We start from the raw sequence: 17,585 nt of genomic DNA on the forward strand, positions 1-17,585 counted from the left end.
ATACCAATCATCTTTGTACCTTTGATTCGCATACTTGTTGATGGAGGATTGTACTTTCTAGCATTATTCGGAAATTAATGTTTTAAATAATATACCATATCTTGATGTTGAGCTATAATGATATATGTATTTAGTAATATTCATTGATAAATCGTATCATCAAATCATTTAGTTAATTAATCATCTTAACTCACTTCCTTCTTTCATATATAATTCACCTTTATTTACATATCCCATTTTCTTATAAAATCCTGTTGCATCTATTCCACCAGAATTAGGATTTGCAGCCTATATTACCTTATTATATAAGAAAAATCTCTTGAGTAATGAGTATAAAGAAATTGACTGACTTGACTTTGACACCAGATTTCTACACCACCTTTATTTCTCACATGTTCATGTACAAATTCAATTAATGGTTTACCAAATCCTTTACTTCTAAAAGTTTTCATAATTGCGAATCTTCCAAGCTTTTATAACAAAATCAACTAGTGAAGTTAAACTGTTTAGAACAATAATACCTTTACTCACTTGATTATTATTATTAATCAATCGTATCGTACCTATTGGTTCATCTTTATTTGAAATCATGAGGAAATGTGTACTTTGATAATCATCACTGAAAATGTCAACGTTTGTAATTAGCAATTAATATGATATGACGACAAGCAATAAAGAGCCCACTCGTTCGTTTCTATACTTATATCATAACCCTATGGAGATAAATCAGCCTGCTATTGCCATACGAACCTCATTTACAGAAATGGTATCGCTATAATCAAACACCTACCTGTTCATCAATGAAAACTGAAACCTGATATCAATACAGAAACTCGCTATTAAGTAGGACTAATAAATCTAACGTACCTTCTTTTCGAATTTGCATACATTTCTCAATATCTTCAGGAGTATTAGCTATACGTATAACGTAGTTTGTGTTTCCACTCATCTTTCTAATCAGGCTGGATAATACACAATCCGTATCATGAATTCAGAAGTTTTATTGTTAATAATATCATAAGTATAATTCCAAATTAAGATTATCTAAGTCGAACCGGAGTTCAGATAAGAATCGACTCATTTTCGGAGTTCGGTGATAACCGCATGCTTCCTGGCCCTTTCGTTAAATTATACCAGTAACGTTACGCTAATAATTTGAAACGTATTGATTCAGCGAAGGTTCTTGCCCCTTGTACCTTGTTGGAGCAATTGGAGATATCCCATATTGAAGCTATAAATGTGAGACGGTCTAGAACTATGAATTGAGCAAAGGAATCCTTCGAAAAGGCACAAAGTAATTATGAAACACCTTTTCAAAGTTAATTTTTGTAATTACCTTGATTGATGAGCTATACATATGTGCTGTTGATTTGATATTCATATGGCGAAGGCACGAAATTGAAAGATTGATACATGATGAGGAACGGATCATTTGCTTGCTCCTCTTTCAAGGAAGATTGGGATACAGAGATTGACCCCCTTAACCTTTGCTTGACTACAGGATATACGGTTTAGTTTTTATGAGTCATTTGCATCGAAACGAGTATGATATATAAATAATGGTGTACACAAATCATCTCGTTATACTTGTCTTCTTTATTCCCTATTCCTCAGACCTATCTTGATCCTCAGACTCACTCAAATACTCACATTCATTTTAGAAATCACTGGTAATTTGTACCATCCTGCCCTTCACACTTCTTCTTAAATCACAGTAGCCGAAGAGATTGAATGAATATCATGTTTATCGTGAAATTCATTTCCGGTATCTCCCTTCTTGCTTTGGGATGCATAGCTTCACCTCTTCAAAGCATTGACAAAAGGGCTTTACCAAGATTGGGTGGAGTTAATTTAGCTGTAAGTAAACATGTGTTAACACGGTATTTCATCATTTTCAATCTGATACATGCATAGGGATGCGACTTTGGTATGAATACCGATGGATCATCAGGTAAGTGAAAGAGTTATATCAGAAACGACTATCGTGAGCTGATTCATTCAAACCGCTAGGTACTTCATACTGTCCCGGTACAGACCAGATCTCTCATTTCGTCAGTAAAGGTGCAAACATGTAAGTCAACAGTCTCAATTTCGTGTACCAATCAGCGACAGAATGTGAATCAGGACTGACCTTCTCCGTATGAATAGTTTCCGCCTTCCAGTGGGCTGGCAATACCTTGTAGGAAATAATCAAGCATCAACTTCACTCGATGCAACCTTTTTCGCAACTTACGATAATCTCGTAAAATCAGCTTTGGCAACCGGATCATACGTTATGATTGATATTCATAATTATGCTAGATGGAACGGAGGAATCATTGGACAAGGCGGTCCAAGTGATTCTGATGTGAGTTTACCTTTGTGTTGTCTTGGCTCCTGTCGGCATAGGGTTGTTGTTGATATTGGATAATGATTAGTTCGCAAACCTCTGGAAACTCCTTGCAACGAAATACAAGTCTGAATCAAAGATTATATTCGGTTTGATGAATGAGCCTCATGATATTGATATCAATAAATGGTATGGCTATCTCGCGTAGTTTGCTATAGCCAGATTAAACTGACTGCTGAGTCTACAGGGCAACCACTGTTCAAGCTGCTGTTAAAGCCATTCGATCAGCTGGAGCCATTACTCAATCAATCGCTTTACCTGGAAATCAATGGACTCATCCTGAAGGCTGGATTTCAGGTGACAATGATCCTTTGCTTGTAAGTCATTCTGTGTTTATGCACGTTCAGATTAAGCCAATACATAATGACACCTGATAGACCGTGACCGATCCTGCTGATTCGAGTGGCTCATTGTTGATCATTGACGCCCATAAGTATTATGATGGAGATGGAAGTGGTACAAGTACTGAATGTGTAACCAAGTAAGTAATATTGGTTTCAAACTAAGTTCACAGGCTAGTTCACTTCTCTAAACGAAAAGAATGGTGTTGACTTCTCGTGGACGATAGCGCTGTGGACGTTTACACTTCATTCAAGACTTGGCTTAAGCAGCACAACAAGAAAGCTATCATTTCTGAAACTGGTGGTGGAAATACAGCTTCTTGTCAGACTGAGTGAGTTGATTGCCAGTTCGATCTACATCTTCATTGAAAACCCGTCGGAATCATCATCAATTGTTAACGATAAACACGCTAATCGTGAGTCGAACAGCGTCGGCCAAGCAATCAAGTATATCTCTGATAATAGTGATGTTTTTCTTGGATTCACGGTCTGGTCTGTAAGTGTTAAGACACCTTTGATCTATTGTCAATATCAGCATCTTAACGTGATTCCCTCATAGGCCGGATCTTTCGATTCATCTTACGCTCTTTCAATCACTCCAAACAATGGACAAGACAATGCTCTTTTCGTCAACGCAATCCAACTATACCTTCCTGGATAGAAGGTGAAATTGCAAGAGAGACACACGTGTGCATATAATCTATACCCCTTACATATGTGTATATATGGATACGAATCGCATGCATAAAGAGCATCGTATGAACATGAGTGTGCCACATGCTATAAAATCCGGCCAACACCGCCTCCTATATGAATGTTACTTTCCCACGGTATGAATTGAGTAGATGGGTTGAACCGGTTAATCTTAATGTTGCAACTTCACTAGTAGTCACGTATATTGTTCAATATCTTTCTTGTAATCAGATCATTAGATGGATGTTACACCTATAATATCAAACAAATATATATATACTCAAATCTACGACCACTAAGCTAATAGATTGAAAGTGGACAATATCTGAAAGAAATTCAATTCGCGCTAAATTTATTTAAATATTCTTAATCAATCGAGTTCAACTCTAAGATAATAACCGAAGAGCACTAAGGAAGAAGACGTTCTTTGGGTTTGAACGAGAGAGATCAGAACAATCCAACCAATTGTTAGATAGCTTCACTAGGATTAGTGCGAAAGTAGGCCAACGATACAAATCTCATCATGTCAAGGTATGTATCGTTTAACTATCTTCTAACCTAAAATACCTAATTGAATTTGGCACTTGACGAATTAGTCAACAAGAAATACGATATTTAGGAGTGACAGCTCCAATATCAACTGATAGACCGAAAGAAGATGATGTCAAGTCAAGTGAAGGTGAGTTAGATGTTCTTTTTTCTCATGAGTTACATGTCTGTCCAAAGGTGTAAAGTAAGGAAGGAGTAGAAGGAAATTTCAGAATTTTCGATATTCGAGTAGATGCTCTACAAGGTGTTGAGCACGATCATCTAGGAGGTTGGAAACGTCTGGTACTGGATGGATATTTTCTTTAAGCTGATTTTCGATTTCATATAGCTTTGATGGGGGATTTGGTAGCTTTGAATCAGTTTGAATCGGAACAAGAAAGGAAAGTGAGGTGAGTATTCAATCTCTGTTCAGTTCTTCTTGTTATGTGTAGTTCGAAAATGTGTTCGGAGACGAGTCACCTTCATAAACTGATAATCTGTATGATGAATCCACAGGGAACGTCTTCTATCCAATATAGCGCAATTGGTATCGAAATTTGTACACGATGTTTCTATAAAAGCGGGTATGTCAGAGAAAGTGGCTACTGAAGCTGGAGGGAGGATATATACTTCTGGTTCTTATAGGTGAGCATATAATACTGCTTTTTTCATCCTGGACATTCACCTCGTTTGCTCGGGACTATCCAATTGTAACATGGGACTTTGTGAATTCACGAAATTGCGTCAAGAAATTCTGGCTAACATGACGATACTCATTCGCTAGATTGGGTGTGCATGGACCAGGATCAGATATAGATACAATATGTGTATGTCCAAGGCATATATATAAAGAGCATTTTTTTGGAGAGTTTCAAGATATGTTGAGAGCTTGGCCGGCAGTAACAGAAATATCAGTGAGTCCGATTCATACTGGACTATCCTTGCATTTCCATTCCCTTGAACTGTCCAGCTAGCTCGCTTATACAGAAGATTGAGTACTAATAACCGTGTATTTGGATTTAGGCCGTTCCATCGGCTTTCGTACCGGTCATGAAGACTGTCATATCTGGTGTAGAGGTGGATTTGCTGTTTGCTAGAGTCAATTTAGCAGAAGCTGGAGATAAGTTGGACATCGAAAAAGATGAGATTTTGAGAGGTGTCGATGATGCGTCGCAAAGGAGTTTGAATGGTGAGTTTCACGTCTAACGGGTGATTGCTTGAGTCAGAGCCAGTGAGCGAGAATAGCGACTTGCGATCAAATTATATAGGAAACTAGACGAGGGACTGAGAGATCGTCCGAGTATATTTATAGGAATGTAGCTGAATCCCATCTGGAATATAGGTCCTCGGGTCACGGATATGATCCTGAATCTCGTACCAGATGTGGCTACTTTCCGTACAGCATTGCGTACAATCAGATTATGGGCAAAGCGTGAGTCTACTGGATTTTGCCGATTTACAAGCCGAGGGTCTGACCTCATTGTGCTTACTGACCATATCTGTCTCTCCATGCAGGTCGCGGGATCTATTCCAACGTTCTCGGTTTCCCCGGTGGTGTAGCTTGGGCGCTTTTGACAGCTAGAATATGTCAACTGTATCCCACAGCGGCCCCAGCGACCATTGTAGGGAAATTTTTCCCTATCTATTATCAATGGTATGTACCCTTTTTGGATCGGTGTCCAGTCGCAGATTCCCGCAGCTGATCAAGTAAATATCAATCCTAGGGGCTGGCCTCAACCTGTGATATTGAAAAAGATAGAAACAGGTCCATCGAATATGCAGCATTCTGTATGGAATCCAAAGGTGAGTTTGTCCGGGAGAATCGAATATGAAAACGGATTTATTCCTGACTCCTTCTTGTGACATATACAGCTTGATCGACGAGATATGGCTCACCGAATGCCAGTCATTACTCCTGCTTATCCTTCCATGTGTTCTACGCATAACATAACGGCTAGCACAATGAGTATAATAAAGAAAGAGATGCTGAGGGGTTAGTGATTATTTCACGTCGACGATAAACCCGAATCATGCCGTATACGAGAAACTGACATTCGGATGCACAATAGCAATGCAAATTACCGATGAAATTATCAAGAATCCCGGATCAACGTGGATAAGCCTATTTGAACGAGCAGATTTCTTCAGCATGTACAAAACTTATGTTCACGTTGTTGCTTCAGCATCAACTTCAGAAGGTATCAAAGACTGGTGAGCTCATATTGATCGGCAATTTCTGGATGTACGGTGTTGTCATACCATACTGATCGCTGTCACATGCAGGAGCGGTATGGTTGAATCACGAATAAGGACTCTAGTGCAAGATTTAGAAAACACAGATAACATAATTCTGGCACATCCTCAGGTGGGAGGAATCTCAAACGTGTTCTATTGTCTATCAGAGGAGGAACAAGCTGTTGCGTCACAAGGGGAAGTTCCACCTGAATTGATGAATAGAAAGGAAACGGATATAGAAGGCAAAGAAGGCGCTCGAAAGATATGGACAAAGAATTTCTTCATCGGTTTGGAAATTGAGAAGAAACCCAGTAATTCGACCTGATATTCGTTAGAGGCTTTTATATATGGATGGCAAGCTGACGAGCTGAATTTCGCAGAAGATGGCCAGGGTTCACGAGTGCTTAACCTCTTCTACCCCTCCAAGCGGTTCTGCGCAGCATGTCAAGGCTGGGAAAAGTACAACGAAATGGAGATGAGCGTCATACTAAGGCCGGCGAAGAGGTTCGTTTCGCCCCTTGCGATGGGCCATGTGAACTTTGAAGCTGATACACTTTATCGATAGATCGGACCTTCCCCCATATTGTTTTCCTGATGGACAGCCAAAGTCCAAAAAGAAGACCAAACGCGGTCAACAGAACGTGAGTCACCGCTTTCACTCTGTTCTAATGTTTATTTACTTATTGTATGGGCACTGCTTAGGGCACCAATGACATCGGACTGGGCGATGCGAGTGAAGAACATAGTCAAGGACCTTCAAAACGCAGCAAGTGAGTGGATCTGTCTTCTGTTGAACTATTACCCGAAAATAGCGATGATCATCGACTGATATCCATGTTGTTCAGAGCCACTCCATCGGATGAATCCTCCTCGATCTCCTATCCAGTCACCAACGAAACTAGCAACTCAAGTATAGCGGCTTCCCCGATACCTAGTACCGTACCTCTACCTAATGGTGCTGATCCAGTGCCACCATCAATACTGAATGGCAATTCGAATGCGGCCTTACCACTACCACCACCTGGTATAGAGAATTTACCACCGCTCTCAGCAACTAGCTTGAGCGGGTTTGCTACCGCTGCGAATGGCGTGGTCCATGACGGTCATTCAGGGAAGAATACTGACGGATTGGTGGTTCTCAATGGAGCTCCTCAGACTGCCTCCTCGTGATCTTCTTTCGGATGTTCCTTTCCTATACGGTCATGGCATTCACAGTACAATGGTGGTGTAATACATCCCTAGAATCGTAACCTCTGACTTCTGATTCCGGTTTTCATTTCTCATTCATTCGTTTCCCATATCAACATAATGAGGCATCTTGGTAAAATAGACAAAAACAGCATAAATTGTATCGCATCAAACAAGTTTTCCCATTTCTCATGTCGTAAGGTACTGTTCTTCTCATAGTCATTCATTACAGTTTGATCTGAAATTCAAATGGTCTTGTGAGTATGTATAGATGATTAGATATTTAATATAATACTACATCTACATGCATATAATTCATCAGAGAATATAATTCATGTGATATCTGGATGTTCCCGTGGGAAAGTTGATCGGATTTTGGTGAAAGTGGAGGAAGTCCATCAAAAACCATTCATAATCCGACTCCTCTTCCTCTCTTTCCTCTTCTTTCTTCAATTCTCAGTCTGCATACTGTTGATTATCAACACACTGAGTCCGATCGATTTCTGCCATCGGACTAAGATCCACAATGCATCGGTCATTGAAGAGACCACCTTCGCCCTCTTTCTATCCTAATAATCTCGATCAATCGCAACGATGGACATCTCCTCCACCGCTTTCAATTCTCGAGGAAGAAAGTGATACTTCGAGAAGGGTGAAATTCAGAACTGACTCAGGCGAGAGTCGCTTGTACGATTATGAAGACAGAGCTGATCTGAAGTACGAGAATCAATTGGATCACAATTATGGGCTTGGTTATGAGGAAACTCCATACGATCAAGGTCCGAGAAATGGTCAAAATTACTACATTCCTCACAAACAAGTATATACGGATGCCTCTGAAGATACAGCTGAACACAGATATCGATATGCAGCTCATGATCATGGTATCGAAAGCGACAACGACGTCTCCAACAATCCAATAGAAGAACATCCTATATTATACAGTGAGGATGAACAGTATGATCATGGACATCGACCGCGACCTGAAAGCTACGATCTCGACAACGACAACGAAGAAACAGACTATCAGTATTTTTCCGCCAACCCTCCTCATATCGGTAATACTATCAACCCTCATAGTTATCCTACATACGATTATAATAGTATTCCTTATCCTCAATCAGAACTTCATGCATCTCAAGCTCATCCGCAGTCTATTCAAGCGGTCAATTCTTACGATCAAAACAATCCTTCCACTGCCTACGCTACAAGCCAAGCACAGCAACCCTTAAAACTTCCCAATCGAAACGCTGAACGTATTTCAGTTCAAACACAGCTTTCTGAAAATGAAAAGCAACGATATTTCCCTCACGAAGGTGCTGTGGCAGAGAATTTAGATACGTTTCCCAACGGAAGTCAGGTCAACGTAGATGATGAAGATGCTGAAGAGACAGGACCTGTGGTGAAGAGACGTAGGGTAAGTCTAGGCCCGCAGAATAGTCTTTTGAATGCGAAAAGAAGGAGCTGACAAGATATCACTTCCTTTTCGACCTCAAACAACAATCGGCTCCCATTGATCATGTATGAATGTCCCTCCTCGCATCTGCATTCTAACAACACACTCTGCAATGCTTATCGCTTCATCAGGTCCTTGCTTTGTTCGCTCCCTCTAGAGAGGTACTGGCTGCAGCCTGGTACGACCCTGAGAAACGAAACATGGAGATATTGGAAGATACAAAGGATACTAGAGGATGGGATCTTGCTATACTGAGTAAGTGATCTATCTCGCTATTCCTCTGACTTGAGTTTTGTACGGTTGTATCACTGAAGCACCAAATACGCAGTCCTTGAACAAGTTCAGCCTGATGTGGTGTTGATGAGTAGCAATAATGATACCCAGATGGTCGAAAGAGTACAAGCCTGGGGTGAGTCGGGACTTTCAGTCTATTCAAAAGGCAGAACTCACTCTAGACCCGCAGATGAGGAGAATCGCCCTGAGGGAGCTACGGAGGACTCTACCAGACTATTGATCATCCCGGGAAAGCAGTGCAACTACAACTCAGCTATCGTTCACCTTAGTGCAGTACGATTGCCCGATAGATCGCTCATCGTATCAGCTCCTCAACCGATACCCTCAGCTTCCTCTATCACCGAAAACATGGAAACCTCAATGCCACACCGCATGGAAGATACTACCGGATTGGGTCAACACAGATTGAATTCGGTCAAGTTAGGTTGTTGGGTGAACGTGCAAGCTCCTTTAGCGGTGAGTTCTCGTCTTCCCCTGCCATTTTGGGAAGGAGAAAGGATGACACACTGCCCTTGAATTCAGGTAATAGCTGCTGGACAGGTAGTATCGGAGCTGAGATACGGATTAGATGGTGGCTTGGGAGGGAAAAGTGAATTCATGAATGGATTCCTGGAGCTTAATAGTCTGGAAAGTATGGACATGTGAGTCGCGCATCAATTTAGATGAAACTTCCAAACGCTGAGACATTCGGGTCCGGGAACGTATCAACAATATAGCGAGCGATATATGCAGATCAATCAAGACGCTCTTACGTAACTCAAGTCCGCCTCCTATTTTAGCAAGGTACAAACGCTAATTGTGAGGGACCACTGTCAGATCACTCGCAATATTCAGCGTTGAAGATCATGCCGCTATGTTCGCTAGAGACGAAAAGCCAGCATTGTCTATTCACGGTAGGTCTATCTTCTTGGTAGCAATAATCACATCATATGCTTTCTTGGACTGATAGCAACCCCATATTAGGCTTACTCAATACATGTATCACGCCTCTAGGTAAAAAGCTGATGCATACGTGGCACCTTCGACCACTGGTAGACCTTCTCGAGATTCAAGCCCGTCACGAGGCTGTGGGTCTCTTCTCTACGAGGCTCAACAGTGGCTCCGTAGACGTACTATGCAGGACCATGAAGCGAATCAAGAATTTGCCTTATCTTTTCTGGAAATTGAGATACGGAACCGCCAAGTTTCATGACTGGCGAGCCATTCGTGACGTGGGTTGAAAGTCTCTGACCACGATGAAGGAGACGCTGACCCTTTGACGTAGTCTCTTAACGCGATCTTGGAGGTGCGAAACACAGTGATAGGGATGGGCTGGGTAGTACCCGTGGATATCATAGAAAAAGTGAGCAGCGTGCTTATGTGAGAAACAACCATCCCATGTCTTCATCTACATTCTAGATGCGAACAAAGGTGTCTGCAGAACTCGAGACTATCAGTAGCTTTATGGATGAGGTAGTGAGTAGCCCCAAATCCCTGAGACTTTGGATATTTTGCCAATATCGGTGATCCCAGATCGATTGGAACAGCTCGAAGGGCCAAAGTCGCATGTCGGTAGCTCCGGGGACTAACGCTGAGCTGGACGATCTTCGAACGCTGTACTCTGGTGAGTTCAGTCAGTGTCGAGATCTTTGGTCTCATAATCGGCTGATCCAATAATGCTATCAGGACTGGATGCCTTACTCGTGGGGTTTTTCGGACCTTGGGATCAGCAATTCAACTGATTAATGGTATCGCAGACTGAAGTCTCCCATGTCATTAAAGAGGAGATTCCAAGGGACATCGCAAGCAATTTTAGCGTTATTTATCTCCCTCATATCGGATTCCACTCAGTCATAGTCACCGAGGAAGATATCCCTTCACCTAAGATACGGGGTTGGACCGCTCGGGTGAGTTCATCGAAGATCTCATGCTGGCTAACGCTTCGTTTGAGCTAATCGCATCGACATTGTAATAGTTCAAGACGACAGATAAACATTACTACAAAAACTCTAGTATGGTGGATCTGGATAATCACTATGGTGATATCTACGTGATGATGACTAGTAAGTAAGCCAATTTTTCGCCCTTGAACTGACGAATCTATGTACAGACTTAGAGGTGGACATCATACAAGATCTCAATACAGAATTGCAGAAATTTGAACCTATAATTGATGCTGCTGTAGACATCATTGCGGAGCTCGATTGGTCAGTTCAACATGTCTTATTCTCCTTTTACCCAGATAGCTTGGCTGATATTTTAGCCCGTTCATGTGTTACAGCTTGTTGTCCTTCGCTAGAGCAGTCTCGTTATACAAGCTTGTAAGACCAACAATGACCAACAACACAACCCTTCAGATACGAGAAGGCCGTCATCTACTACAAGAGCAAGTAACGGACTGGTGTATTCCGAACGATACCTTGTTAGCTGGTGGAAAAGATACCAAGCATCACAACATGGTGAGGATCGCAATCCTACGTGCAGATTGCTGAGCTGACATCAAGAGGTGCAGATGATTGTTACAGGCGCAAATGGGTCTGGAAAATCTATTTACGGGAAGCAAGTGAGCTACGTCATTTCAATGCAGTTCTTTGTCATCCAAGCTTCTAATATGTACTTTATTTTTTTCAGGTTGCTCTAATCGTCTTCATGGCTCAGATAGGCTGCTTTGTTCCAGCCGACAGTGCTACCATTGGGCTTTGCGACAAGAGTTAGTCTGGTGTTTCGTGCTTCTGCCTAAAATTCTGCACTGATATGGCCATAGTCTATACTCGTTTACAAACCAAAGAATCGTCATCCAAGGTCAGCTGATCATGTCCCTTCTCATTAAGGAGTCAAGCTGAGGTATGATGTAGCATGCCTCGGCTTTCATGATCGACCTTGGCCAAGTATCTCAAGCCCTTCGAGGTGCGACTGAAAAGTCCCTGCTTATAATGGATGAGTTTGGCAAGGGTGAGTACTGCGTGAAACACGTTGTGAGCTGAAAGTATATTGTACAGGTACCATCAGCTGGGACGGGGCGGGACTTTTAGCTGGAACTATTGATTACTTGCAAAACGGTCCATGTCCCAGAACAGTCGTCTTGACCCATTTCCAGTACGTACCCACTCGTCAAGAATGGCGGGATTCATCAAGGTCTCTCGTAGCTGATCTGTTTGTTCTTTTTGGTAGTGAACTGATCACTCAAGAGTTCATTCGGGAGAATGATGGAATCGTATTAGCTCATATGAATGTCGAGCTGGTACCTGAATCGCGAGAGCTTCATTTCTTCTGGAAGTGAGTCTATTTTACCACGTAGTGTTACTGGTAACGTCAGAAGAGCAATGATCTGACGGTGCACAGACTGGCTCTTGGTCCAACCAAGCATTCCTATGCTGCCGATTGTGCTCTTCAACATGGCATACCTCAAGAAGTTGTAGACAGGGCCAAATACGTGACGTGAGTCAATTTAGCTTCGTATAGAACCTCACTAATCATGGGGAGCCACATTCTGAAAACTGATCAGTGAATGCGTATCAAAATTCGATTTGACCAAACTTTACGATAACAAGCTCACTCCAGCTCGAGAAGCAGAATTACGAGCCAACGAGGAATTAGCCAAGAGATTTCTTAGTTGCGCTTTTGACGAAGATACCCAGGTTGTCAGAGATCTGGTTGAAGATATGCTGGAAGACACCGAGATTGACAAATTCAAGTTCCAACTCATTGATTCTACTGATAATATCAACACTAATGAGAGACAAAGACAAGATAACGCGGATGAAGAGATTGATGAATTGGATAGTGATGATTCTAACAGTGTCGCATATAGTGATGAGACTGACTGATCAGAACCAAGGCCTAGCATCAGTGGACCCTGATGAATGACGTCGCTAACCTGTAGATAATAGATTATGTCGATGCATTGTTCTATGACATGACAACTCAAGTTTTACACCTCACATACAATGTCCCTCTATCTTGTTACAACAATTCCAACTCCCAACTGATCATGCTATGCCCTTCGACGTATTATTGGAAATACACTCTATGTTCCCGAATTCACTGCTCTTCAAGTCGCGATGCGCCTTCATGAATGATCTCCCAATCTTCCATATTTCTAGCGAACAGGTGAGCGGATGGTGCTGGGACTGTGTGAGGGTCAAAGAGACCTATGATGAATTAAGTAACATGATGTTCAGTCAATATTGTGCGATAATTGAAATAAAGCTCTTGCTTACCAGCTTTCACAAATACAACGCTGGGATCAGCTATAACTGTGAGAATGGGCCTGGAGAGTAAATTAGAATAAGCTAAGTGTATTTGCTAATTGAACTGCTTCGTCTGCTATTCTCGTCCATGAGTACTTAGATGGAATAAAGACATACGATCCGCAATTCCCACAAAACTTTCTCGTCACTTCGTTCCCTGATGTTCCTGGATTCTTGTATTGACTTGGTTCACCTTTAACTTGTACATCTTTAGTTGGAGTAGAGAAGTTACCGGATGTCCTGAGAGTTGAGTGCGATTTTTAGTATTCTTACAAGTGAGAATTCCGTTTCATCTGAGGTGAGAGACCGGAACTCACAAAGATCCACTTGATTTTCTACAGTTGATGCAATCTACGTGTAAATCAAAGTCAGACACTTGTATCGAAGTTCACTCGAAAATCACCAGTCATCTGGCACTCACGACATAATACCACTCCTTCGGGTTTAGGTATAGTAACGGTTATAGAACCGCAGTTACAAGACCCAGTGATAGTATCAGACATGATGATCGTTTATGGTACACTTTCCGCTGAGGAGTGGTGATCCGATTTTCAATTGTAATCCTGGTTGCTCTTTAGCTTGCCAAAGTTATTATGTAGTTGACATTGCTTGACAGCACCGATGTCGACGGTGAATAACCTGCGATCAACGTCATTTCAATCAGGATTTGGCCTAACGAACGAGTTTACCTCCACATTTCTATCCACTCCCCGGAATAACCGGATCGATATCAGTAGATCTCTCATACGAGATCGACAACTCAGGATGTAGCATATGCCTCTATTTAGACCTTCGGGGCAGCATGACACACAACACCGCTGATAACTCTTGGGAAGAGCGCTGGTGAGTTGTTTGCGTTCAACCACCTTCATTCTAACACTGACATTTACCATTTCGATTTCAAGGCAAGCCGGCAGAACAGGATGGGATCAATCAAGCTCTCATCTTTCCCTCGTATCGCTCTTACAGTCTCCTCTTGCACTTGAGCTGGGAATACCCAGCAAGGGGAGAGCCTTGATACCTGGCTGTGGTACAGTGAGTCACACGATGACCCATAACAGCAATGGCCGATCTTCGCTCAGACATGTCTCCTTCTCTTTCGGCTTGTAGGGCTACGACATACAAACATTCGCTTCGACTGGATTGGATGCGGTAGGAATGGATTTGGCTCCAACGGGGGTCGAAAAAGCTAAGAAGTGAGTGGTACACACAGTCACATTACTATTCCAATGCATGTTTCGCGAGCCCAAGTTGATCTGAACCCTCAGATGGCTCGGTCAGCAGCCGAAAACTAAGGGCACAGTAAGCGCGATTTGCGGTGACTTCTTCCAATACACATCAGATGAGAAGTACGACTTAGTGTATGACTATACGTGAGTACCCTCCTCAAAGATTTTCCTACCTGTCTATTGCTCGATCTTGGGTAAACAGCTAATATTGACAGATAGCTTCTTATGTGCCATACCACCTGGTTTACGTTCTTCCTGGTCATCACAAATGAAAAAGTTGACTTCACCGAATGCATATCTCATCACACTCATGTATCCGCTACCTCCAACCAACAACGAACCTCCACCATGGCCCCTCACTGTGGACATGTACCACGAATTGCTAGATGATACTTGGGAAATCACATGGGAAAAGGAGGTATCTGACATTGAAAAGAGGACAACTGGGGCTAAAGGTGGAGAAAGCATAGCGGTCTGGAAGAGGAAATGACGGGAAAAAACGTTTGATCAACGGAGGCTGAGGGAACAGTGTGACGCATGAAAACAATTAACATATACTGATATATTCTCAAACTGCTCTGTATTTGACATATTTATGGAAACAGCCGAACGATGCCGCTATGTAGGGGGCCGGAGACCAGTGGTATAAGCATCATCACCCGGTCTACCCCACGTTCCACCACTATACCTACCAGTACCTGTTGTGGAACCAGGAGCAGTACCGAATGAGCTGGCCGTCGTCTGCTGCGGCTGAGGTCGAGGGACGTACTGGGCATTGAGTCCCGGAAGTGTCGTATTTGCCCCTTGAGCGAGATTGCTATTTCCCCTCAGTAACGAACTGATAAAATCATCTAATTGAGATCGTTGAGGTTGAGCTGATGCGAAAGGAGAAGCGAAAGAGCTAGATTGAGGTCCAAAGGGGAAAGAAAACCCGCTAGACTGGGGTACAAATGGACTGCTATACTGGTCAGTGCCGAATCCACCATATCCATATCCAAATTGTCCTGGATTTGCTCCCTGTGCCCAAGAAGGATTTGAGCCCCAAGGATTGTAAGTACTGGTATTCGACCGTGAGAAGATATTATTTATATCCGGGCCACCGGCCGAGCTATTCCCTCCAAAGCTGGGCTGTTGAGTACCATTATTGGTCTGCTGAGCTCGGGTTTGCCCAGTTGTCGATGACGACGACGCGTTGGTGTAAAAAGGGATCCTTTCTTCGTTTCGTGCATTATTGAAATTACCCATAAAGTAACTTTCGAATGGTGATCGACTTTTTTCGCCTGATCATTACAGGAGCTAAATTAGCGAGCTGCATATCTATCGACACAATAAATCATAAAAGATGCTTTTTGAAAGTAGACATACCATTTACACCCGACTTGAGTTTTGAGCCATAAGTTTTATATGCGGCTCTAGCATCTCCAACTGTAATATACTCTGAAGATTTGATATTACTTATCGCGTCTTTGAGACTCAACATATTTCTCAAGGCCTCAATTTCAGCTTGTGATTGAGCAAGGGCAGTTTTCGTATCGGATTGAAATTGCTTAGCCGTTTCATGAGCACTTTTGAACCGTAACAAGGTATCAATACACTCTTTCTGAAGTTCCGGATCTTTCGTCGCACGGTCCTCCATCTTACTGACGATGCTCGTGAAACTGCTCTGAAGACGTGCGATATTTTCAGTTAATTCATCAATATGTTCATTAACTCGATCAGTCGCATCTTTACGACTTTTAGCATATCGTTCGCTTCCTGATTCTTCTGTATCGTATGCTGATTGACAATATTCAGAAGCTGATCCTTGAACTGCACTTTCTTTCCACCCTGAATTGGGAGTCCAATATGGATTCGAAATCAAAGTCGGCCCAGTAGGCAGGGTATGTGCAGAATTAACGTTTGTATCAGGCATGGTATTTTGTGGGATTGTATCAGCAGTGGTCTGCGGCGTATACATTATCGGTTCGTCATCACTTTCGGAATCATCTTCATCTTCCTCACTAGAGTCGTCCCCGAAATTTTGATTGAGATCATAATAAGATGAGCTTTGTCCGGGCGGTCCCCTCGGAGGTTGAGCAGGATTGTAATGTGATTGAAACGAAGAAAAATCCTGATTTGGCGTATATTGATTGTTAAAGGGGTTTTGAAAATTGTATGAAGATTGCCAGAAATGAGGCGTAGATTGCGGAGACGAGAATGGCTGTTGAGTTGAATATGAATTACCAAAATAAGGTTGGTTTCCACCGACATATTGGGGGATGTATGATGACGTCGCTTCTGGGTTAAATCGTGCAAATGCGGAAGGTGCTGAGGGTGAAGGACCAAACCTGGAGGCAAATGAACCGAAAGCAGGTAAGGAGTTTCCAAATAGCATTCTGAAGAGTATCTTAATAGGTGTAGGTCTCTGAAAATGTGCTGTGTGAGCGATGAGCTAGCGAATTGGAGTTAAAGGGAGTTGAGCGTGGTGTATGTGTGATGTGTTTGTAGGCGCGAATGAGTATATTGTCTGAAAGAGAAAGTATGAATGATCGATGGTCCACGCCACCCACCGTTACGTCAAGATTAATATATGGGTGAAATACGACTTCACATTAGGGCGTGAGCAAAGGTCTTCACACCTCAAAAGAGGATCACAACAAAGGTTAACCCACCATACGTGTATGACGTGCTTGACGTCGCGCCTCGATCTTCCGTTGTACTTCAGAAGCAAAAAAGGAGACATAAAACGTGAGGGGCGGGAACGAATGGAATGGAATGCTATACAATACAATACATGACGACTCGGAGTGACTTTCAATGTAAGGTGACCAATACAGCAAGAAATTCTTCGACATGCGATCATCTGCCTTGATGTGCGTCATCATCTTCTACCGATCGAGATTCGTAGGAAAGAGTATGCATACAGGCCAATCTGATGAATACGTGAAATCTGGCCAGTATGATGTGGTGTAGATTTGCATGCTCATTGACATTGTATGGCGATACTTACAGATAGTTACCGTA

At 42.4% G+C, this 17,585-nt stretch overlaps 7 protein-coding genes across 7 annotated transcripts; 4 read left to right on the plus strand and 3 right to left on the minus strand.

The window, feature by feature from the left end:
* Positions 1-74: 74 nt before the first annotated feature.
* On the minus strand, positions 75-949 carry I206_101305 (uncharacterized protein; the record flags this gene model as incomplete). Its single annotated transcript, XM_019151804.1, has 7 exons — positions 75-112; positions 195-288; positions 351-470; positions 532-619; positions 685-713; positions 791-807; positions 868-949. The coding sequence occupies 7 exons, from the start codon at positions 947-949 to the stop codon at positions 75-77; spliced, it is 468 nt and encodes a 155-aa protein (XP_019013942.1).
* A 791-nt stretch (positions 950-1,740) lies between these two features.
* I206_101306 (uncharacterized protein) lies at positions 1,741-3,391 on the plus strand (the record flags this gene model as incomplete). Its single annotated transcript, XM_019151803.1, has 10 exons — positions 1,741-1,857; positions 1,915-1,951; positions 2,011-2,071; positions 2,149-2,347; positions 2,418-2,518; positions 2,577-2,706; positions 2,767-2,870; positions 2,958-3,062; positions 3,160-3,226; positions 3,290-3,391. The coding sequence occupies 10 exons, from the start codon at positions 1,741-1,743 to the stop codon at positions 3,389-3,391; spliced, it is 1,023 nt and encodes a 340-aa protein (XP_019013941.1).
* A 555-nt stretch (positions 3,392-3,946) lies between these two features.
* On the plus strand, positions 3,947-7,356 carry I206_101307 (uncharacterized protein; the record flags this gene model as incomplete). Its single annotated transcript, XM_070202362.1, has 16 exons — positions 3,947-3,954; positions 4,020-4,102; positions 4,301-4,361; positions 4,468-4,596; positions 4,736-4,865; positions 4,975-5,140; positions 5,294-5,383; positions 5,467-5,605; positions 5,676-5,754; positions 5,824-5,944; positions 6,021-6,162; positions 6,235-6,497; positions 6,567-6,690; positions 6,752-6,827; positions 6,889-6,956; positions 7,032-7,356. 16 exons carry the CDS (start codon positions 3,947-3,949, stop codon positions 7,354-7,356), a joined length of 2,004 nt encoding a protein of 667 aa, XP_070058463.1.
* A 544-nt stretch (positions 7,357-7,900) lies between these two features.
* I206_101308 (uncharacterized protein) lies at positions 7,901-12,930 on the plus strand (the record flags this gene model as incomplete). Its single annotated transcript, XM_070202363.1, has 24 exons — positions 7,901-8,791; positions 8,962-9,085; positions 9,159-9,239; positions 9,294-9,580; positions 9,647-9,765; positions 9,841-9,876; positions 9,941-10,017; positions 10,088-10,335; positions 10,389-10,466; positions 10,523-10,579; positions 10,637-10,727; positions 10,790-10,806; positions 10,861-11,010; positions 11,079-11,166; positions 11,214-11,310; positions 11,385-11,562; positions 11,616-11,666; positions 11,735-11,813; positions 11,868-11,905; positions 11,959-12,055; positions 12,103-12,199; positions 12,275-12,379; positions 12,446-12,541; positions 12,609-12,930. The coding sequence occupies 24 exons, from the start codon at positions 7,901-7,903 to the stop codon at positions 12,928-12,930; spliced, it is 3,504 nt and encodes a 1,167-aa protein (XP_070058464.1).
* Positions 12,931-13,144: 214 nt separating this feature from the next.
* On the minus strand, positions 13,145-13,856 carry I206_101309 (uncharacterized protein; the record flags this gene model as incomplete). The annotated part of the gene is made up of 5 exons (XM_019151800.1): positions 13,145-13,254; positions 13,324-13,373; positions 13,471-13,593; positions 13,671-13,704; positions 13,775-13,856. 5 exons carry the CDS (start codon positions 13,854-13,856, stop codon positions 13,145-13,147), a joined length of 399 nt encoding a protein of 132 aa, XP_019013938.1.
* Positions 13,857-14,155: 299 nt separating this feature from the next.
* Positions 14,156-15,072, plus strand: I206_101310 (uncharacterized protein; the record flags this gene model as incomplete). Its single annotated transcript, XM_019151799.1, has 5 exons — positions 14,156-14,196; positions 14,259-14,388; positions 14,464-14,549; positions 14,622-14,726; positions 14,802-15,072. 5 exons carry the CDS (start codon positions 14,156-14,158, stop codon positions 15,070-15,072), a joined length of 633 nt encoding a protein of 210 aa, XP_019013937.1.
* Positions 15,073-15,200: 128 nt separating this feature from the next.
* I206_101311 (uncharacterized protein) lies at positions 15,201-16,956 on the minus strand (the record flags this gene model as incomplete). Its single annotated transcript, XM_019151798.1, has 2 exons — positions 15,201-15,862; positions 15,948-16,956. 2 exons carry the CDS (start codon positions 16,954-16,956, stop codon positions 15,201-15,203), a joined length of 1,671 nt encoding a protein of 556 aa, XP_019013936.1.
* Between the last annotated feature and the right edge of the window lie 629 nt (positions 16,957-17,585).

This window comes from Kwoniella pini, chromosome 1 (assembly GCF_000512605.2).
Source record: "Kwoniella pini CBS 10737 chromosome 1, complete sequence".
Taxonomy (NCBI): Eukaryota; Fungi; Basidiomycota; class Tremellomycetes; order Tremellales; family Cryptococcaceae; genus Kwoniella; species Kwoniella pini.